The sequence below is a fragment of the Rhinatrema bivittatum genome, chromosome 7, assembly GCF_901001135.1.
Source record: "Rhinatrema bivittatum chromosome 7, aRhiBiv1.1, whole genome shotgun sequence".
In the NCBI taxonomy this organism is placed as follows: Eukaryota; Metazoa; Chordata; class Amphibia; order Gymnophiona; family Rhinatrematidae; genus Rhinatrema; species Rhinatrema bivittatum.
Window position 1 is genome coordinate 210,125,635 of NC_042621.1, and position 21,871 is coordinate 210,147,505.

The following is a 21,871-nucleotide window of genomic DNA, read 5'->3' on the forward strand; positions in this document are numbered from 1 at the left end:
ACTCCGCTACAGCTCGCTGCCTGCCTTGACTCCGGTTTGCTTCTGACTCCGCTACAGCTCGCTGCCTGCCTTGACCCCTGTTTGCTTCTGACTCCGCTACAGCTCGCTGCCTGCCTTGACTCCGGTTTGCTTCTGACTCCGCTACAGCTCGCTGCCTGCCTTGACCCCGGTTTGCTTCTGACTCCGCTACAGCTCGCTGCCTGCCTTGACTCCGGTTTGCTTCTGACTCCGCTACAGCTCGCTGCCTGCCCTGACTCCGGTTTGCCTCTGACTCTGCTTCAGCCCGCAGCCTGCTTGTCTCCGGTTTGTTTCTGACTTCGCCGCAGCCTGCGGCCTGCCCTGTCTCCAGTCTACCTTCAACCTCGCTACAGCCTGCCGTCAACCCTACCCGGGATGCCACGAACTCTTACCTCTGCCTGCCTGCGCTGGCCCCAGTGTATCTTCTGGGCCAGCCCCCTGACCTGGTCTTTCACTGTGACTCTCTGGCAATACACGAGCCGCCTCTGCTGCTGATAGGCCTCCTGCCTTCCCTACGCCTCAGCCTTTCTGGACATTCACAGCAGCGCCTAAGTTCCAAGGGTCTGGGCCCCTACGGGCTCCTCCCGGGGGGGTCCCAGGCTCCGGGTGAAACCTTGCCAGATTGTGTCTCCACCTCCCGGCCTGCCCTATCATCTCCAGTAGGCCGGCCCAAGGGTCCACCATCTACTCTCGCAGCAGTCAAGCCGCAACAAAAGCAGAGGGAAATAGCATGCATTTCACCAGTGATATCTTGACCAGCACAAACACTATGCATGCTTACTTCTCACTGATGGCACACTGTTAGGACCTGACTGAGGCAGGGGCTAGCAATAGCTCTAGTGGGGACAGAGTATCAGGATGGAGTTTATTTAGATTTTTATATTCCGCTTTTTGGCACTTCAAAGTGTACAAAGCAGATTACATTTAGGTACTATAGGTATGTCCCTATCCCCACAGGGCATGCAATCTAATTTTGTACCTGAGGCACTGGAGGGTAAAGTGTCTTGTCCAAGATCACAAGGAGTTGGGCTATGTTGCATACCTAGTAGATGCATAGCCTCATACCTTGCTGAAAATTCTATCAATCATAAGAAAGATGCTGGAGGCTTGGCAGCTAGACCAGAGAGGCTGGAGTGTGGAGGCAGATTTCTTGGTGACAGACTGTGCTGTAAATGATAAAGGCAATAAAAGATGGGGACTTTCATGGTATCCATTGCTTTGCACACGTACTGTACCTGTCAGGGAGGGATGTCTTGGGGCTGGGGCCCAATGACAAAGGGAATATATTCCTAAAGCTCCTGATAGAGAGGTGCAAGAAAATAGTAGGGGATTTGTAATGAAGTGCGAAGGCAGGAGAATCTTCTCTATTACAAACAGGAATAATTTGAGATGCCTCAAAAGCTTCTGATTGAATATGTTTGTACCCACTGGAATTTCACATATATGAAGCTGCAGAAGTTAGTGAATAGTGGAGACACTAACTTGGTGGAGCCACCCCTTCATGATCTTTCTCTGGCAACAGAGATTGGTGTGGCTTGTACCTGGGGCATCATTATTGGGTAGTGATGAGGCAACTGTTACAAATCCTGAAGCCTTTAAGGATGCCATGAGGGATTTGAGATCAGAATTAGAGATGAGCTTTGTTTTTCTGGCTCAGGTCAGGTTTCAGTTGAGGCACTTCGTGGGAAAACTCATTTTCCCATGGATCTTTTTTCACCAAAAACGAAACTGGAACCCAAACCCAAAACCAGAAAAATGAATAAAAAAAAAACAAAACAAAACACAAATAGGAAAAAAAAAAAATGCGAATCGGAAAAAAAACCCACACCAACCCTTCACATTTACTTTCTTATAACCCCCACCATCCCGATCCCTCCCCAAGACTTATTAAAAGTCCATGGTGGTCCAGCAAGGTCCCAAGAGCGATCTCTCCCTCCATGTTGTCGGGCTGTCAGGCCTGCTATGACTCAAAATGGAACCGATAGCCTTGTCACAGGGGCTACCGGTGCCATTGGTCAGCCCATGTCACATGCTCCTACCTAACATGGTAGGAGCATGTGGCAGGGGTTGACCAATGGCACCTGTAGCCCCTGTGACATCGTAAGGGCAAGGCTATCGGTGCCATTTTTAATACTGGCAGCCGAGGGCCCAAGTGCAGGAGATCTCTCCAGATCCCCGCTGGGCCACCAGGGACTTTTAGTAAGTCTTGGGGAGGGATTGGGATGGGGGGGGGGGGGAGTGTAAGAAAGTAAAATTGAAGGGTTGGGGTGGTTTTTTTGTTTGTTTTTTTTAATAAATGTGCCCCTCCCCCCACACTAACCCGAAAAATTAATTTTCCCCGAAGCTCGGGAAAAATCTGTTTCATGGTTCAGGTCCCCCCAAACCACAACGAATTAGGCAATTTCTTTGAAATTTTGTTGAAATTTCGTTGAAATTGCCTGATTCATTATAAACAAATGCACATGTCTAATCAGAATTGCCACCCTGGGTGGGATCATCTCTATAGTAAATATTCTGGAGGAAAACTAAGAGAGCTTCCTTGAGCAAGAAGAAATGGAAGCAGAGATATTGAAGTTTCTGGATACCTTGCAGCATGAGGTACAAGAGAGACTGAAATCTTTGACAAAAAAATAATATGTTTGCTACACTTTGTGATCAAAAGGTGAAAGGAAGTCTCACCCTCCAGTCCCTGTATCTTATATTTATGAAGGAGATGCCGGTAGCTAGTGTGTATAAACAGGAGTGCTAGAGACAGAGACCATGGGCGGATTGGCCTATCAGGGGATCGGGCATCCCCCGGTGGGCCAGTCGCTCCAGTCACGTGGTCTGCCATGCGTGTCCGTGATGGAGCCACGCTCGTCAGACCACGTGATGCATCCTGGGCCGGCCTGGGCAGCAAATCCCTGGGCCGGTCTTCCTCGGGAATCCACTGCTGACAGAGACTCAGTGGGGATGTGTCACAAGAAAGAGTGGTCACATCAGACATTAGTGTAAACATGCGAAGCACCCCATCAGCTACCACTTCCTCCCCCACTTCAATATGCCAGAGCAAAATTGACCACACAGAACCATCTCTCCTGACACATGCCATTGGTCAGCCCCTGCCACATGCTCCTACCTAACATGGTAGGAGCATGTGGCAGGGGCTGACCAATGGCACCGGTAGCCATTGGTCAGCCTCATAGAGGAATCGTTAAATCCCCTTTATCATTTTGGTTGCCCTTCTCTGTACTTTTTCTAATTCTGCTATATCTTTTTTGGGATGTGGTGACCAGAACTGCAAACAATTCTCAAGATGAGATTGCACCAACCCTTCAAAGGAGATGCCAGCACAAATTTCTATAACATGCTATCTCACAGAGCCCATCAAAGATATAGACATATTTGTGAGAGGATATTTGGGCATACTAGTCTGCAGTCTGGCCAAACCTAGCCCATGTGCTTCAGCACTAGAGATGTTTAGCGGCAAAACCTTTCGGTTCGAGCTTCATTTTCAGGGGACCCTGATTTTCAGGATAGTGCGCACTAACAGAGTTAGTGCATGCTAACTCCCATTAGTGTGCGCTAACATTTTAAAGTTAGTGCACACTAACTCAAAAACGAATTTTTCCAAAATTTCAGAAAACTTATGTTCATTTTTCAGGTTCTCCGAACCAGGACGAATTAGACAATTCCATTGAAATTGTCCAATTCGACCAAAATTAATGCACATCCCTATTCAGCACTTTCATTCTTGTCCACCAACCAGCGGGCTCAGTGAATGTGTCTTCTCAATGCCAGGGAACATCATGGGCCCTCATAGCTCAAGGCTGGCTGCAGAGTTGTTGGAAAATCTGGTATTTTTGAAAATAATTAAAATCTTCTATGGTATCTTAAGACTGGAGGGCTGCCAATGTAACACCAGTTTTTTTTGGAAAGGGATCAAAGGGAAGTTAGCAAGTAGCACATTTAAGACTAATTGGAGAAAATTCTTTTTCACTCAACGCACAATAAAGCTCTGGAATTTGTTGCCAGAGGATGTGGTTAGTGCAGTTAGTGTAGCTGGGTTCAAAAAAGGTTTGGATAAGTTCTTGGAGGAGAAGTCCATTAATGGCTATTAATCAATTTTACTTAGGGAATAGCCATCAGTAGCATGGGATCTTCTTAGTGTTAGGTAATTGCCAGGTTCTTGTGGCCTGGTTTTGGCCTCTGTTAGAAACAGGATGCTGGGCTTGATGGACCCTTGGTCTGACCCAGCATGGCAATTTCTTATGTTATTATGTTCTTATCATCCAGGAAACTACAGACCAGTGAGTCTGACATCTGTGACAGGCAAAATGGTAGAGCATTTCATAAAGAACAAAATTGCTGAACATGTAGATAAACATAATTTAATGGGACAAAGCCAACATGGATTTAGACAAAAGAAGTCTTACCTCACAAAACTGCTACATTTTTTTGAGGGCGTAAATAAATATGTCAATAAAGGGTAAGCCAGTTGATATTGTATATCTCAATTTCCAGAAAGCATTTGACAAAGACCCTCAAGAGTGACTTCTTAAGAAATTAAAAGTCATGAGATAGAGGGTAGTGGGGACTGGTTAAAAGATTTAAAAAAAAAAAATAGAGAGTAGGGCTAAATGGTCAATTTTCCCAGTGGAGAAAGGTGATTAGTGGAGTACCCTAAGCAGGGCTGGAGGGATCATTAGGTGGACTATGCAGCTGCCTAGGGCACCAAAAATAGGCAGGATGCTGAAGTCGGTCTTGAGGGCAGCATTATTTAAAGCAGCAAATGAGGCTGGAGAAGTATGGAGCTGGGAAAGTTCATGGTGTATAAACAGAGACCTTGGAGGTTTGTGATGTGCAATCTGTGTTTAAAAAAGGATTGGATAAGTTCTTGGAGGAGAAGTCCATTACCTGCTAATTAAGTTCACTTAGAGAATAGCCACTGCCATTAGCAATGGTAACATGGAGTAGACTTAGTTTTTGGGTACTTGCCAGGTTCTTATGGCCTGGATTGGCCACTGTTGGAAACAGGATGCTGGGCTTGATGGACCCTTGGTCTGACCCAGTATGGTATTTTCTTATGTTCTTATGTTCTTATCTGAGAGGTTCAAGATGGTGCACGAGGAGAGAGAGAGAGATTATGTGATGTTGTTACATCATTGCTACCTAGGGTAACCAAAGACATTTGCACCAGCACTGGCCCCAAGGATCTGTTCTGGGACTGTTGCTTTTTAATATATTTATAAATGACCTGGAAATGGGAACAATGAGTGAGGTGATCAAATTTACCCATCACACAAAGTTATTCAAAGATGTTACTTCACAAGTGGATTGTAAGAAATTGCAAGAGGATCTCACAAACTCGGGAGACTGAGCATGTAAATGGCAAATGAAATTTAATGTGAACAAGTGCAAAGTGATGCACTTAGAGAAGAGTAGCCCAAATTATAGCTATATAATATAAAGTTCAACATCAGGAGTCACCATTCAGGAAAACTATCCAGGTGTTATAATTGATAATACACTGAGATCCTCTGCCCAGTGTGCAGCATCAGCCAAGAAAGCAAAGAGAATGCTAGGAAATATTAGGAAAGGAATGGAGAATAAAGTAGAAAATAACATAATGCTTCTGTATTAGGGATGTGAATCGTTTTTCTGACGATTGAAAATATCATACAATATTTTCAAAGTTGTCAGAAATCAGGGGCTCCCCGAAACCAATAGGAAAACCCCACAAAATTGTTCGTGGGGTTCTCTTATCATTTTGGGGGAGGGCAGGAAAAACAGCACACAAAAACAACCCCTAAACCCACCCTGACCCTTTAAAACAGATCCCTTAGCTTCCCCCACCCTCCTGACCACCCCAAAACTTTTTAAAATTACCTGGTGGCCCAGTGGGGGGCCCGGGAGCTATCTCCCGCTCTCGGGCCATTGGCTGCCACTAATCAAAATGGCGCCGATGGCCCTTTGCCCTTACCATGTGACAGGGTATCCATGCCATTGGCCGGCCCCTGTCACATGGTAGGAGCACTGGATGGCCCGCGCCATTTTTAAAGATGGCGCCATTTTTATTAGTGGAGATCGCTCCCGGGACCCCCACTGGACTACCAGGTAATTTTAAAATGTTTTTGGGGGGGATCAGGAGGGTGGGGAACCTAAGGGAGCAGTTTTAAAGGGTCGGGGTGGGTTTAGGGCTTGTTTATGTGTGCCGTTTTACCTGCCCTCCCCCAAAACGATAAGAGAAGCCCATAAACAATTTCTTGGGGTTTTCCTATTGGCGCAAGCCCCGGGACGCGCATAAGTCCAGGGGCTTTCCAGGGGGGGGTGTCAGGGGCGTGTCGGGGCCGACGCAACATTTGGGGCGTTTCGGGGGGGTGTGGTGCCGGCCTGGGGTTGTTTCGGGGGCGTGGCCGAGGTCTCCAAAATGGGTCCCGGGCCGGATAATCGCATGCCAGTGGGCTGCTGGCAGGCGTAACTTTTAAAATACAGGTGGGGGGGGGGGGTTAGATAGGGCCGGGGGGGGTTTAGGTAGGGGAAGGGAGGGGAAGGTGCGGTGGGGTGGGGTGGAAAGAAAGTTCCCTCTGAGGCCACTCTGATTTCGGAGCGGCCTCGGAGGGAACAGGCAGCGCGCACTGGGCTCGGCGCATGCAAGTTGCACAAATGTGCACCCCTTGCACGCGCCAACCCCAGATTTTATAAGATACGCGTGGCTACGCTCGTAACTTATAAAATCCAGCGTACTTTTGTTTGCGCCTGGTGCGCGAACAAAAGTACGCGCAGGTGCACTTTTAGAAAATCTACCCCAATATTTGCATTTCAGTAGTATATCTGCCCCTTAATTTGAGATCATCTAACAGAGAATAGAAGATACAAATTGATACCTTAAGAAATGAATTTGATTGCTTTTAGACTGATGCATGACAATAATTTAATAATTTAACAGTTATATAGTAATAACTGGATACTTTAGAGATCACTGTTCAGTAGGGCTGCTCATGTAACTGAAACTAAAATGTATTACATGACATATGTGCCAATGAAAATGTATGCACTGAACAAACTATGCTTATTTTGGAATTGTATTTCACACATATAGCTTGATTCAAACCTTGTATCTTGGAGAATTTCCTAAGATTTACACAGTGAGATATGTTGAATGAAATTAAAAAATTTGGTCCTTTTTGGTATATACTCCAATGTATATTATACTCTTTCTTCGTACCCCTTCTCATTTCCTACTCCAAGTTAACACTTCCTGGTTATAATGTAACTTTATACTCCTTCAAACTGTCTCTATTTTTTTGGTTGGTTATAGTTCCTACTTGTTCGATGTAAACCGAGTTGATTTGATTTGTGTCAAGAAAGTCGGTATATGAAAGCCTTTAAATAAATAAATAATAAATAAATATAAATCCCTCCAGTATCAGTTATATGCCAGCTAAAAGGTTTGAACAGTATCATAAGTGTTGCAATTGAGCTGACTGTTCTCACATAATTTACTATTAATATGAAAGTTATAGAATGTTCTTCGGAGAAAATGTCATATTGATCTTTCTGTCCATGTTAATTTAGTGACTTTTGTTTATTTTTAGCTGTTGGTTATTGCTTATGATGATGGTGATCCTGTAAAGTATAACACTACTACTGTAATAATAACAGTGTTGCAACCATCAATAATTCCACGGTTTACTCAGGATGAATACAGGTAAAGTGCTTTTGCATATACTCTTGCTACTTCTTTCATGTTGGACAGTTGGACAATTTCCAATTAAAAATTCTTTGACTTTTTGCTATATGTTCTCAGTCTTATTTTTTGAATGGCATATCCTTGCACAATCAATTGAGTTAGACATTTAGAGAAATAAAGATATATAGTTAATCCGAAGGCCACAACATAGCCAACACACCAAATGCACTGGCTCTCACTCTTTACTCAAAATTTCCAATTTATGCACATGAATTCTGTCCTTTTTATAATATAGCCAACCTACTACAGTTTGCATCAGTCCCTCTGAGAAGGTCTTCTTGAGGTTCAGGATTAGTGCATTTGACTACATGCAATCTTTGATTCAATAAATTCAGTTGTGCCCTGCTAAGTGTTATATCTCTAGGTGCATAAAAAGATGAGATCATACCCATCACCTCAGCTTGCTCACCATCATCTCTCATCAGGGTGTCTCCTTTTTCCAGTCTCCTGGCCACACCTAGTCTTCTTCCTCCTTGATAGTTGGGGGTGTGGGCTGCTTCAGGTTTGCTCTTTTTTTTCAGGCCACTCTTCTGGTTTCATCTAAAGGGTTGCTCTCAGGGTTTGCTTGCTTTGCTTTTTTTCGCCTTATTTGCCCCTCTGTCTTCTACTTTCCAGCTGATAAATATGCATAAGCTCATGCATAATCACATGGTGGGTGGAGGGTCTTTGCCACATTGAAAGTCTTTTCCCCATTCCCAATTCTTCGGTGGGGGGGGGGAGGGGGTCCTGCCATCATGTTGCATCTCTTTTCTTCCCTTCCTATTTCTTCGGGTGAAGAACTGCCATGACTGCATGCTAAGTTGTTATGTCAGAGTGTTTTTCTCTGTCTCAGACTGATCCCCCTCTTCTAAGGGTGGGGGTCTTTTTGACTCTGGACTTGCTTGGCCAGCCCCTGATTCCTGCTTATGAGCTTAAGTTGTTGCTTTGTCTCCCTGTCTTCTTTTATATTTAAACAGGCACTCACAAATAGGCAGATCTAGATAACATATCCTTCAGTGTAAAGTTCTCATCAGGGCAAGGTCTCTTGTTTTACTACTGAGTGTTTTGGCCTGTCAGTCTTGTCTGCATACATCTTTGACTATTATGATTCATATTTGGTGCTTTCAGTGGTAAAACATGGGATATCTTGTTCCGTGTAAACCGAAGTGGTATGCACTAGTGCATGAACTCCGGTATATAAAAGCCTTTAAATAAATAAATAAATAAATAAATAAATATCTCCCTATACACTCAACCAATAATAAACAAAAGACAAGTCTGATATCAATCGTGCAAGATAATTAACAGGTGAAAAATTATGCAAATAAGTTAACAGATGTATGCAGGTAAGTCTCTTATAAAATAATTACTTGCACTTTTTCCTAAGGGCCTTTCCCAAAATGTGTGTGCAAGATCAAATATCGGTATATAATTTTTAGAGAATTGCTTTGGGTTGCTTTATGGTGTCAGGCTTCACTTCGGGGTCCCCTCGTGGGAATTCTGTTTTTCCTGCGGTTTGGGATTTTTTTTTCGAGGGCCCAGATTTTCAGGTTAGTGCACACTAATGTGAGTTAGAGAGCGCTAACTCCCTTTACTGTGTGCTAACTCCTCATTAGTGTGCACTAACTCTACCCTAAATGCCTCCCCCCACCTTTTTCCTCTGCTCCTGAACCATTCTGAATTTCCCTTTTGCTTGTTACTTTCCTCCTGGTATAATGACAGTGAGTAAATGCAATCTATTCTATTGTGGTGTTTTTAAACATTATGTTATTCCATGACAGCTGTTTAGAATAGAATCTAGTTTCTTGGAATACTCACATGCATACTCTAATGTGAAATAATAAAAGGCAATGACAGTGTTTCACTCAGGGCCAGATTTTAACAACAGTGCAAATGCGTAGATTTGTTTGCGCAACCCGGCGCGAACAAATCTACGCCCGATTTTGTAACATGCATGCGGAGCCGAGTGCATGTTATAAAATCCAGGGTTGGTGCACACTTGTGCACCTTGCGCGCACTGAGCCCTAGGGGAGCCCCGATGGCTTTCCCTGTTCCCTCCCCCACCTTCCCCTATCTAACCCACCCCCCAGCCCTAACTAAAACCCCCTCCTGACCTTTATCTGGCATGCGCAAGTTACGCCTGCCTCCTGGCAGGCGTAACTTGCCTCCTGGCAGGCGTAACTTGCGCATGCCGCCGGGCTGCCAGCGCCCCATCCCTCGGCACGGCGGCTGTGCTGGAGGCCTTGGTCCTGCCCCCGGCACGCCCACAGGCCGGAGTTCCGCCCTCGGCCCCGACCACAGAATGCTCCTTTTTGCGAGCCCCGAGTCATACACGCGTCCTGGGTCTTGCGAGCGCCACCAAGCCTATGCAAAATAGGCTCGGTGCGCGCAGGGGCAGATTTTCTCAGGTTACGTGAGTAGCCTTTGAAAATCTGCCCCAAATTTACTAGATTGATGTCCCACTTTGAGATGACCAAATTTTAGATGCTATTGCAACCTTTGACTTTCCCTTTGTTTTATCAGGAAAATGTGCAGCAAAGTGTCTCCTTGAGTTGGCAGGAGTTGAGTGATTAGTCAATGGAATTCCATCTGAAGCTATATGTAGTTCACTTTTTGTGAAACATAAAGCTAAGGCTTATGGCGCCATAAATCACACCCCCCACCGCCACCACCATACATACACACTTACTTTGCATCCTCAATGGAAATAAATACAAAACTAGTTGAAGCATACAACTTATAAAGACTTTGAGCATCCACGTTCAGTCAGTTGTTTGTGAAGGATATGGTTCTGAATGTGTAATAGGAGAAGATATTTTTTTTTCAGTGCTAAGTTGTTGACAAGAGTGGTGGCAAATTTGATAATGTGCTTTCAGCAGGCTGGAAACAAATTGCTCTTACTTTAAAAGACTAATCTCTTATACAGTGAGCCAAACAAACAACAACAATGTGTTGAAGTAAATGAGGTGAAGAAAAGAAACAAATCTTGTATGACAAGAGAAGTGACTAGTTTTCTAATAGAACAAAATGCTTATGTCTTTAATGTTATCTACTTAAAAGTTGGGCATCTCTGTGCAATTACAACGAGCCTCGTTCGTTGCTTACCTATGCTCAGTCATTACTTTAATGAACTTCTGTTGTTGTCTGACATTGAATTAATCTAGTATAATCTTTAGATCTAATCAAGAGAAAATATTCTTCAGTAAAATTAAACTCTCTCTACTGTCAACCTTCATAATATCTAAACTATATTATTTTGACTGGAAAGAATCATAAACAATCTGTTTATAACATTTCACATAGGAAATAATGTACATCTTTCTGACACACACTTCCTCCTACTTTTAACTGATGCCTTAAAAAGAAAACAAGAGTCTGAAGTCAAATAGATAATTATTTTTCAATACTTCCAAAAAGAAACATTTTGTCTATATTATCTCTAAACTGTAGCTTTCTTCAGTTGTAGCAATAATAAAATTTCCTTGAGATGAAGATTGCAAAACTATATGAGTGTGACCACGTTTTTGCTATTAATTTGGATATATGTAGGTGGCTAGGCAAACTCATTTTTCTTTCTTCTACCCTAAGTCTCCTATTCTTAGGTAGCACATGATGCACACAATAATAAGGACTATATGAAAACCCTCAATTTTCCATGATTTTACAGCTGTGGATATTAATGCATTACCTCTTTTTTCATGTGGATCTGCAGGAAACAGTTTCCTTTCAGTCCGTAGTGCATTTGATACCAGTATTTTGAAACTCCAGCTTAAGCCATGGCTCCTATATCATGTCACGGCTTAAGCCTAGGTGAAGTCCTGGCCTCAGACCTAGGCCTATGCCCTGGCCTCAGCATTGTGCTCGGGCATAGGCAAAGGACCCTGCTTTGGGCCTTGGCCTCTTCCCTAGATGAGGCCCCAGCTTCAGGCCTGGGTCTAGGCCCAATGGATCAATTTTTTTGTTTACAAACCAAAATAAAAACCAATGAAATTTCATCAGATTTTCAATCATTTCACTTTGAGATCAAAATGAGATAAAAGGAAATTTAATCTCATTTCCTATTTCATTTCTCCTGAATGCCCAACCTTAATTTCCTCTATGGTGGGTTGTACTGCAGACATATGGCAGGTGTTTGCCGGCTTTCTACCTGAGGAATCAGCTTGCAGAAATGTTTTCTCTTTTTCAACCCCTTTCCTCTGACTTTTACTTTGCCTGGCAGAAGGGATTCCCAGACTATTACTGCCACCCTTCCCTGGTGCCAATACTAGTGGGTACTGCTTCTCTAGGTGATCCTGCAAACCAGAATATATTGGATGCCTCACTTTCTTCCATCAATTTATATCTTTCCTGCAGTGAAAACATTGAAGTAATCATGGGTCTTCCTTCATTTTAAAGAACCTCCAGATCAGGGATATCTTCCATGTTTTCTTCTCTGCATCCTTGGAGAATGATGCTGACATTGGAGATGAGATTGAGGGTAGACACTAAGGACAGGGGCAGCACTCTCTACCTGTGCAGCCTGCTTTTGCTGGAGGTTGCTTTTTATAACTGTTAGTATCATCATCTATTTCCCCATCATCATACTGGAGGCTAAGATGCAACTGACTAATCCTCCCAATTTTTTTCATCTCCCAGCTCTTTAAATTATGATTCATAGAATTGTAGATGAGATTTTTCCTCAGAATCAGTTGTTCAAAATACTACCTCCGCTGCCTCAGAAGCAATAATTAATGTAAAGCAGCATGCAGCTGTTTTTGGATTTTGCACTTCTGCTGCCCAGCCCATGCCCCTGCCCTGGTACTGACTGCTTTGGATGCCTCCCCCACCTTTTTCCTCTGCTCCAAAACAAGAGATAGAGGAACAGGTGAAATGGGTTCATGCTTCTAAAATTTCACCTGTTTCTGTCTTAAGCTGCCAGTGCTTTCTATTCCTGCCATTCTACAGCTATAAAAGTATCTTTTTTAATTTGGAATTTGTCACAGCTGCTAGTCTTCTTCTGCCCTGTCAAACCTGCCAAGCCTATCATTTCCTCCTTTCCATTTTCTTGACATTAGAATTTGTTGAATTCTACTCCCTACTGGGGGTTTGGATATTACAAATGGTTTCATTTATTAATACTATAACTGTACCTTGGCTCACAGTTGTATGGAGAATTGTCAGTCTCTCTCTCTCACACACACAGACACATATACAGTGTACTGTTAACTGATTCCACATAAAACAAAACAGTTAATAAAATTAGAAGGACTGGAAGACTGGTTAGACACTTCTTCTCTTCAGACTATCAGTGTTCTATGCTTATCTCACTGTTCAGAAACAAAAAAATCACTAGCACTGTTAAAATCTCCACACTAATCCTCCCCTAGTGAAGATAAAAATCAAAATCAGCAGTAGTGTACTGCCTTTGTCTTTATGGTTCAATGAGACTACTGCAGAAAAAAGAATATCAAAAACAGCCCTTTACCAGTGCCAATTTTAAAAGTTTCTAAGCTTTATTTAAAACTCTATAAAAGCTTCTACAAACACATCTTTCTCAGCCTACAGCTAGAGAAGAATTTCAGATTACTTCTTTCACATATAAAGACTGTTACGCCAGTTGGCCACAGACAACGTGGCCGACTGTGCACACCTTTCTTTTAGAGCGGCCTCCAGTTCCGCTGTGGGCCATGGGAGAGGCTCGCAGTGCGCCTTCTCTCTTTGCGGCCTGCCCTGCGAGCAGGATTCCTTGAGGCGCAGCAGGAACGCTGCTGCCGGGCTATGATCTGCCCATGGTCCTCCCTAGGTGCATACCACTTCAACACTATTTAAAGGGCCCTGGGCGGGAACCCTAGCCGGCCCCCTTGATGACATCACCACTGGGGGTCCCTATTTAAATCTTTCTCTGTCCCTCAATCTTTGACTTGGCTACGAGTTCCTCTTGCTGTGTCCTCTGCTTACGCGTCGGACTCCTCCTTTCTGCTTCTGCTTCCGCTTCATTGGTGAGAAACTTCAGGTGGGTACCCGCTCCTCGGGGGCCTCTTCCTCGTCTCTGGCTATTGCTCCTCGGAGGGCCCTGCACCTCAAACGTCTACCATTCCCGTTTCTCGGGGCTACTTCTGGAACCTTAGCCTACTGTGAGTACCTCCGCTCTACTGACCACCAGTACACCATCTCTATTGAGGAACCTCTTTGGTGTACCTCGCACTGTGAACCTTTACTGTACCTTCTCTAGTGGGAAACCCTTACCGGTGTATCCCGTGCTGCGGGCCACTACCGTACCATCTCTAAGTGAGGAACCCCTTCGATGTTCCCTGCACTGCAGGCCACTACCGAATCATCGTGTGCGTGGTACCTCCTCTCACCTCGGCGCAGGGCCCACATACCTACAAATCCTAACAAAGACTTTACAGTAGGGATGAGCATTCATTTCAACCAAATCAGCAAAATGCAACAAATAAGGGATAATTTGTTTTATTTGCAAGGCCTTGAAACATATTGAGGGTCCCCTGGAATTAAATGAACCTTATTTGTCTAATTCAGTTAAAACGTCTGGTTGAGCCTCTGCCTAGACCCGAGCCCATGGCCTCACCTAGGGCATAGGCCAAAGAACAAATCAGAGACCATGACCTACACCTAAGTGAAACACAGGTGCCTTAGCCTATGCCCAAAGCTGGGCCTCACCTAGGGCGTAGGTCGAGACCCAAAGCAGGGTCCACAGCCTAGACCCAAGCACAACACTAGGACCTTAGCCTAGAACCAGGCCAATGTCATGGCTTTGGCTGAAACACAAGGAAAACCCAGGCCCCCCCAAAATTTACTTAACTGATTCTTCGAGTACACTAAGCCACAGCTAGGCTGAGTCCTGAGGCCTGGGCTTTGGTCCAGGCCCAGGACCGATGCCAGGACCCAGTCCAGAGGCTGGGTCCTGATGCCTGGGCCTCAGCCTAGGATGGAACCTAGGCCCAGTTCTTAGGCCAGGTCCTGATAACTGGGCATTAGCCCAGGCCCAGGACTGGTGCCAGGATTTGATCTGGAGGCCGGGTCCCAATGCCTACACTTAGGGCCCTGGCCTAGGCATGAAGCTGACACCTCCCAACACCTTGGTCTTGGCCTTGGCCTAGGCCCAATTCTGTGGCCCAGTCCAGAGACCAGATCTCTATGCCTGGGCTTCACCCAGGCCTAGTACTGATGCCAGAGTCTGATCTGGAGGCCATGATCCAACATCTGGGCCTCAGCCTAGGCATAGGTTGGAACCTGGGCCCAAGCCTGACGCCACAGACCAGCCCAAAGGCTTTGTCCCAACAGCTATGCTTCAACCTAAGCCAGGCCCGACACCAGTACATTATAGTGCCATAAAGAAAAATGCTCTCAACTGAGGAGGATGTATCATAGTTAATTTATTCCGGCATGTCACCAGCAGATATCATCATTTATGAAGAAAGAAGAAAAGAAGAGGCACTCCGGCTTTCAGCCTGGGCCTGTAATTGATCCATGGCTCTGGTGTTGCGTCCTGGTCTCCAGGTTGGGCCAAGGTGTCAGGACCCACTCTCCTGGCCAGCCCCAGCATTTAACCTCAGCCTGGGCTCCACCCTAGGCCAAAGCCCAGGTATCAGGACCCAGCCTTCAGACTTGGGCCCCAGAATTGGGCCTGTTCCTGGTAAAGGCCCAGACATTGGGACCCAGTCTCCGGCAGAGCCATTGTCTGGCTTGGGTGTGGGCTTTGGCCTATGCTACTGTGCAGGAGTTGCTACCAGGCTGAGGCCGAGGTCTAGGCTGAGGTTTCAGAATCTGGCTTAGGCTTTGGTGTCAGTCCTAGGCCGAGGAATCAAGACCAGGCCTTCAAGCCTCAGCCTTGCATAGAGCCTAGGCCAAGATCATGGTGACCTGCCTCAACCTCACCAACATATTCCCTCCAGACCGGTTATGAGTGGGCAGGGGGGATCCTGGCCCCATCATTCTTCCAGGTGGGAGGGATTGGTGGTGGGGACAATAGCCCTTTGGAGTCCCTGTATCTTTTTTTTGTTTGTTTTGGGGAGGTTTATTTTTAATGTTTGATTCATTTATTTAAAATGAAAGAAACAAATTAAACATTGAAGGAAACAAAATTCATGGGGAGAAAACCTGACAATGAACCGAAAAACAAAGCTAATTTTTTAACCCTGCCCATTCCTACTTTTCTGTGTCACTTGATCCAGATAACATAGATTCTACTTAAAAAAATGCTGCACTGATATTTGTCCTCTCTGTGGTTTCCTTGCCAGTTTGTCCTGACTTAGCACTGATAAATTTGTGAGGTCACAGAGTCAGGAGTTGGTTACTATAGTTTTGTCCACCTGTTTTTTTGTTTGTTTTTAAAGAGTACAGCCATATAGTTCAATGTGCAATAGATTTGTTTGGGAAACATAAATGAATGAGACAAATATTTGTCATTTCATTCATCGAATTATGAATCAAATGAATATGGACTCATTCATTGGTTTTTACTCATTTATTTCAAATGAATGCTCAGCTCTATCACCTAGTCCATCTTTAGTTCATTGAGACCATCCGAGCTCATTATTCTGAATTCCACCCCAGTTCACTCAGATCTTCCACCCAGCCAATAGCAGAAAACATTGTGTTAGATAATTAGCAGATGTGAAATTGTTCAAATATGTTGGCTAATATGTTTACAAAAATCTATTATAAAATATCAATAAGAGCATAACTCATGGCTCCATCCCAAAATGCCCCTATATCACCCCTTTTTGTACAGGTAAATGTGTATTCAAAACCAAAAATACACAAGTATTTCTGATATGTATAAAAAAGCATGTACAATATAGATATCAATGGCTGCAGCTTTATTAACATGTACAAAAATGTGGCATTCCTAGAGACAGCCAAACAATACAAAATACCCCTATCCCAAAACATGATTAGCAAGTAGGCTACTCTTCAGACCAGCCTAGCCTTAAGGAGTTATCTGGCAGAACTCCAAAGATATCCAACCCCTCCCCCTGCCACACTCGTGGGATTGCCCACAGCAGATGTGATTATTCTCAATCACACCCATATCTTTGTCACTCAGTATGAATGATCCCAGTAGCAAGAATGTCCAGAGACATCTTGTACAACAGCCCCCATGGTATCCTGATGTTGGTTCCTACCAGTCTGGCATGTCAGATCTCCACTACCATGAACCCAATAATTACTTAGGTATCCTACACCCTTTCATGTTCAACATAAGACAACGGAGGGAGTCCTCAGAGAGAATGAGACCCGCCCACAAAATGACATCATCATGCTAACGGCAGAGCCGGTAAAAGACGCCGTTCCATTGGGCAGCGAGGGTGAGGGGCAGCCCACTAGCATCGGGTGCCCTGAGAGACAATCCCGGGCTGAAACAAACATAAAAAAAAATGAAAAAGAATCGCCATGAAACTGAAACTGACAACGGAGGGAGTCCTCAGAGAGAATGAGACCCGCCCACAAAATGACATCATCATAAGAGCCGGTAAAAGACGCCGTTCCATCAAGCAGCGAGGGTGAGGGGCATCCCACTAGCATCGGGTGCCCTGAGAGACAATCCCGGGCTGAAACAAACATAAAAAAAAATGAAAAAGAATCGCCATGAAACTGAAACTGACAACGGAGGGAGTCCTCAGAGAGAATGAGACCCGCCCACAAAATGACATCATCATGCTAACGGCAGAGCCGGTAAAAGACGCCGTTCCATCGGGCGTCGCGTGCCGAAGGGGCGTGACAAAGGGGCTTTCCCCTTTGTGCTCCCCTTCGTGCTAACTTTCGTGCTTTGTGTAAAATAAGTTTAGTTATGTTTGTTATTTAATTAACCTCTATTAAACTGTCTAAAAAGTTTGCTTTTACATTTTTAATTCTAGATGTTCTATGTATCCGACTAAGGAATTATATTTCCTGCTTGTTCAGTTTGCAATGTAAACCGGCCTGATTTGCATTTTATGCAAGAAGGTCGGTATATAAAAATTAAAAATAAATAAATAAATAAATAAATAAATAATAAACACCAAGCAAGTGGAGAACAAGAGACACACCCACAAATAAATCCAACTACAGAGGTGTGTCAGGTCAGATGAACCATCTACAGGCACAGAAACCATACTGGAGTAGAACTTTTTTTTAATTCACTCAATATAATTATCAGGCAGACGTATCTTGCAATTGAAAGCAGTGGAACAATTTATTGTGATGATATTGTTGGTCACCCAACATGGCCATGTTTTCACTGGCTGCATTGGCAGGGACAGGGCAGAAGATCAAATAGATCTTCACCGATATGGAAACAGACAGATCTGTCAAATATAAAAGTAGATAAGAGACAAACACCTGCAAAATTACTCAAGACAAAATGATAAAAAGAATAGTGGAAAAATATTAAAAAAATATTTTACTTAAAGAAAAGGGTGCCCCAAGGTTAATTTTTTTTTTTTTTAAATATGTTACATCTCTTAAGAGGAGCCAGGGTGACAACCATACGCTTCAACAAGTGACAGTAAAAATCGGCGGAAAAGCTCAAACACAGTAATTGTAGTGAAATAATTCAATTGTTTCATTGATTAGTAATGGCCTGTAGGTTTTCTTTTAATCATTGTTTTTGGCACATTGGTTTTCTCATGTTTTCAATATTTCACTCTTTTCTGGTTTATATGTTCGTATAGTACCTTAATGACCTGTATGATTTCACTTCCCATGACTGATTCATGTGTTTTACAAACTACCCATTTTCTGTTCATTTGATACAGTGTGTCTTGCTTGCTTTTGCCTGCACATATTGGGGCAGATTTTCAAAGGCTACGCATGTAACATACGCACATAACCCGAGAAAATCTGCCCCTGTGCGCGCCGAGCCTATTTTGCATAGGAGTGTGGCGGTGGTCCGGGGGCAGGTCTGGGGGCCAGGGGGGCGGTCAGTGGGCGAGACGGGGGCATGGCGGTGGTCCGGGGGAGGTTCGGAGCAGTCCCAAGTCCTCCAGTACAGCAGCTTGTGCCGGGGGGATGGCGTGCGGCGCGCGCAAGTTATACCTGCCTCGGGCAGGCGTAACTTCTGAAACAAAGGTGGGGGGGATCTGGTTAGGGCTGGGGGGTGGGTTAGATAGGGAAAGGGAGGGGAAGGTGGGGGGAGTGGTAGAAAAGTTTCCTCCGAGGCCGTTCCGATTTTGGAGCGGCCTAGGAGGGAATGGAGGCAGTCTGCGCGGCTTGGCGCACGCAAGTTACACAATTGTGCACCCCCTTGTGTGCGCCGAACCTGGATTTTATAAAACGCACATGGCAGCGCACGCATGTTAAAAAATTGGGCGTAGATTTGTTCACGCCGGGTTGCGCGAACAAATCTACGCCCACGTGCAGGTTTAAAGATCTGCCCCATTATCTTTCTATTTTAACTTTTTACAACCCTTATATTTTTCTATAATTTTTCATATTTTTCATTTTTTCCCCGTTTGTTACTCAATATTTTTTTCACTAATTTTTTCATTAACTTTTTGTTTTTTTCATTGCTAATTTTTATCTTTTTATTTTCCATTTTTAATTTCATTTTTTGTTTCATTCCTTTATCGCTGTGGTTCTGCTCTTTGTATGCCGGTATTTTATTTGCTTAATGTGGCTGCATGCTGACATCATCACGTTTGTTCCATCTCTCTTTTTTGTGCACTTGTTGCAGTTCTGGCGGCGAGCACCGTGGCCAGGCCCTTACCTCCGGGTTCCCGGACCTGCTCCCACTTCCAGAGGCCTGGTTTGCAGCCTGGTTGGCAGCGTCCCCGCTGGGGCTGTTCCGCTGCAAGCCCTCCCATGGATGCCCGTCTCCTAGCGCACGTGTGCTCCACTTGGGCGCTTTTCTAGGCTGTTTCCCGCCAGTGGTGACTCCGCCCAACTTTGACGTCAGACGCCGCGGCCTTGATAAGCCGGCCGCGGCCATCCAGTCTTTGCCTAGCAACGGGTTAGCTTCCCGGTTTCCTGTTGCGCTGAGCCCCGGAGTGACTCGCTTCGCTTCGTCGCGCCATTCCTGCTACAGTACCTGCTTGGTTCCTGCCTGCCTGCTACAGTACCTGCTGGTCCCTGCTTTCTTGCTACAGTACCTGCTGGTTCCTGCTCACTTGCTACAGTACCTGCTCGTTCATGCTTGCTTGCTACAGTGTCTGCTGGTTCCTGCTCACTTGCTACAGTACCTGATGGTTCCTGTTTGCCTACTACAGTACCTGCTGGTTCCTGCTCACTTGCTACAGTACCTGATGGTTCCTGTTTGCTTGCTACAGTACCTGCTGGTTCCTGCTTGATTGCTACAGTACCTGCTTGTTTGTGCCTGCCTGCTCAGTACCGGTTTGGTTCCTGCCAGTCTGCTACAGTACCCGGTTGGTCCCAGTCCACCTGCTACAGTTCTTGCCTGGTTCCAGTACCCAAAGCCTGCTACTGTTCCTGCCTGGTCCCAGTATCAGAATCCTGCCACAGTTCCTGCCTGGTTCCAGTACCCGAACCCAGTTACAGTATTGCTACTGTCTTAGTCTGGTTCCAGTTACCTGTCCTAATCCACAACCCGCCTAAGTCCCAGCGGCCGGGCCCCTATGGGCTCCTCCTGGGGGGGCTTCAGCTTCCAAGGGTGAAGCCATCTAAGTCCCAGCGGTTGGGCTCCTACGGGCTTCTCCCGGGGGAGTACCAGCATCTACGTCCTGCCTGAACATCTGCCTCCCGGCCTGCTACTCACTAGAGACTTTGATCATCATTCCCCGTCTCCAGCAGGTCGGCCCAAGGGTCCACTAAACAGAGACTCCCATAACAGCACTTTACCAGATTTAACCTGTGGTTTACAGTGCGAACAGTCAGCAGACTGTCATGTTGGTCAGCGACGGTTGTAAAGGCATATCTTTTTGGTTCTGCATTTACTTTGTTTCTTCTCTGTGGCTGCACTGTCTTGCTTACCCATATAGACATTCTTCAGCTGCTTATTGTTTAAATCTGCATACATTTGCAATTTTGCATATCTGTCCATCAATATGGCAGATCTCTGAAACTTTGAAGCTTTGTATTTGTGACAATGCTTATGAAGGTATTTTGCATGTATTGTTTACTACAATTTGCTCTCTCTTTTCTTTACAGATTGTTTACAAGCATAGTGCTATTTGATATATGTTGTTCTCTTTCTCTACGTTCTCTTTCACCATAGTTGGGTCATTACTGTATCTGGGATTTACCATTTTCTACCACTGCTCATGGCAGTGCATGGTTGTCACTCCAGTTTTATTTTCCAGAGATGTTTTCTCCCTGCTAGTAACTTTAATTTCTTTCACGACAGTTACTATGTTTGAGCTTTCCCACCATTTGTTACGTCACTTGTTGATGTGTATGGTTGTCACCCCGGCTTCTCTTAATAAATGTAATGTATTAAAAAAAATGTTTGCCTTGGGGCACCCTTTTCTCTAAATAAAATATTTTAAAACATTTTTTCAATATTCTTTTTATTATCATTGTGTCTTGAGTAATTTTGCAGGCATTTGACTCTTATAATCTACTTTTATATTTGATAGATCTTATAATATACTTTTATATTTGATAGATCTGTTTCCATATCGGTGAAGATCTATTTGATCTTCTGCTCTGTCCCTGCCAATGTAGCCAGTGCAAAAAATGGCCATGTTAGGGGACCAACAATGTCATCATAATTAATTGTTCCACTGCTGTGAATCGCAAGATATGTCTGCCTGATAATTACACTTAGTGAATTAAAAAAATGTTTTCTACTCCAGTACGGTTTCTGTGCCTGTAGATGGTTCATCTGACATGACACACCACAGTATTATTTGGATTCAACATAATAAATAAGCATAAATTATAGGTGGGGATATGCAAGTCAAAAATTGTTTTTTGAGGGGATTTGTTTTGTATTTTCAGTTTAATTTTGTTTCTAGCATGGATTATTTTGAAACAGCAGGCATTAAACTTTTAGTAAATGTTTTTTCCTAATTTGGTGCATGCTATTTTGAAATAGAATGTGCTAAATTTCAAAATAGCATCTACTAAAATGAAATAGCATGCTTCTATCCTCTTTTTATCTTTTGCTGTATGATTATTATTAGGGGTAAATTTTCTTTACAGTCACCTTTGATTTGTTTTAGCACATACTATTTTATTTTAGTGTGCACTATTTCAAAATGT

General features: G+C 44.3%; 1 protein-coding gene across 1 annotated transcript in view; it reads left to right on the forward strand.

Annotated features, from left to right (window-relative positions):
- The window catches only part of PCDH15 (protocadherin related 15), a 2,056,285-nt gene that overhangs the window by 1,606,673 nt on the left and 427,741 nt on the right, over positions 1-21,871 (forward strand). The window contains exon 24 of the mRNA XM_029609778.1: positions 7,596-7,708. Coding sequence (XP_029465638.1) covers positions 7,596-7,708 — 113 coding nt within the window. The remainder of the gene's footprint in view (positions 1-7,595; positions 7,709-21,871) is intronic.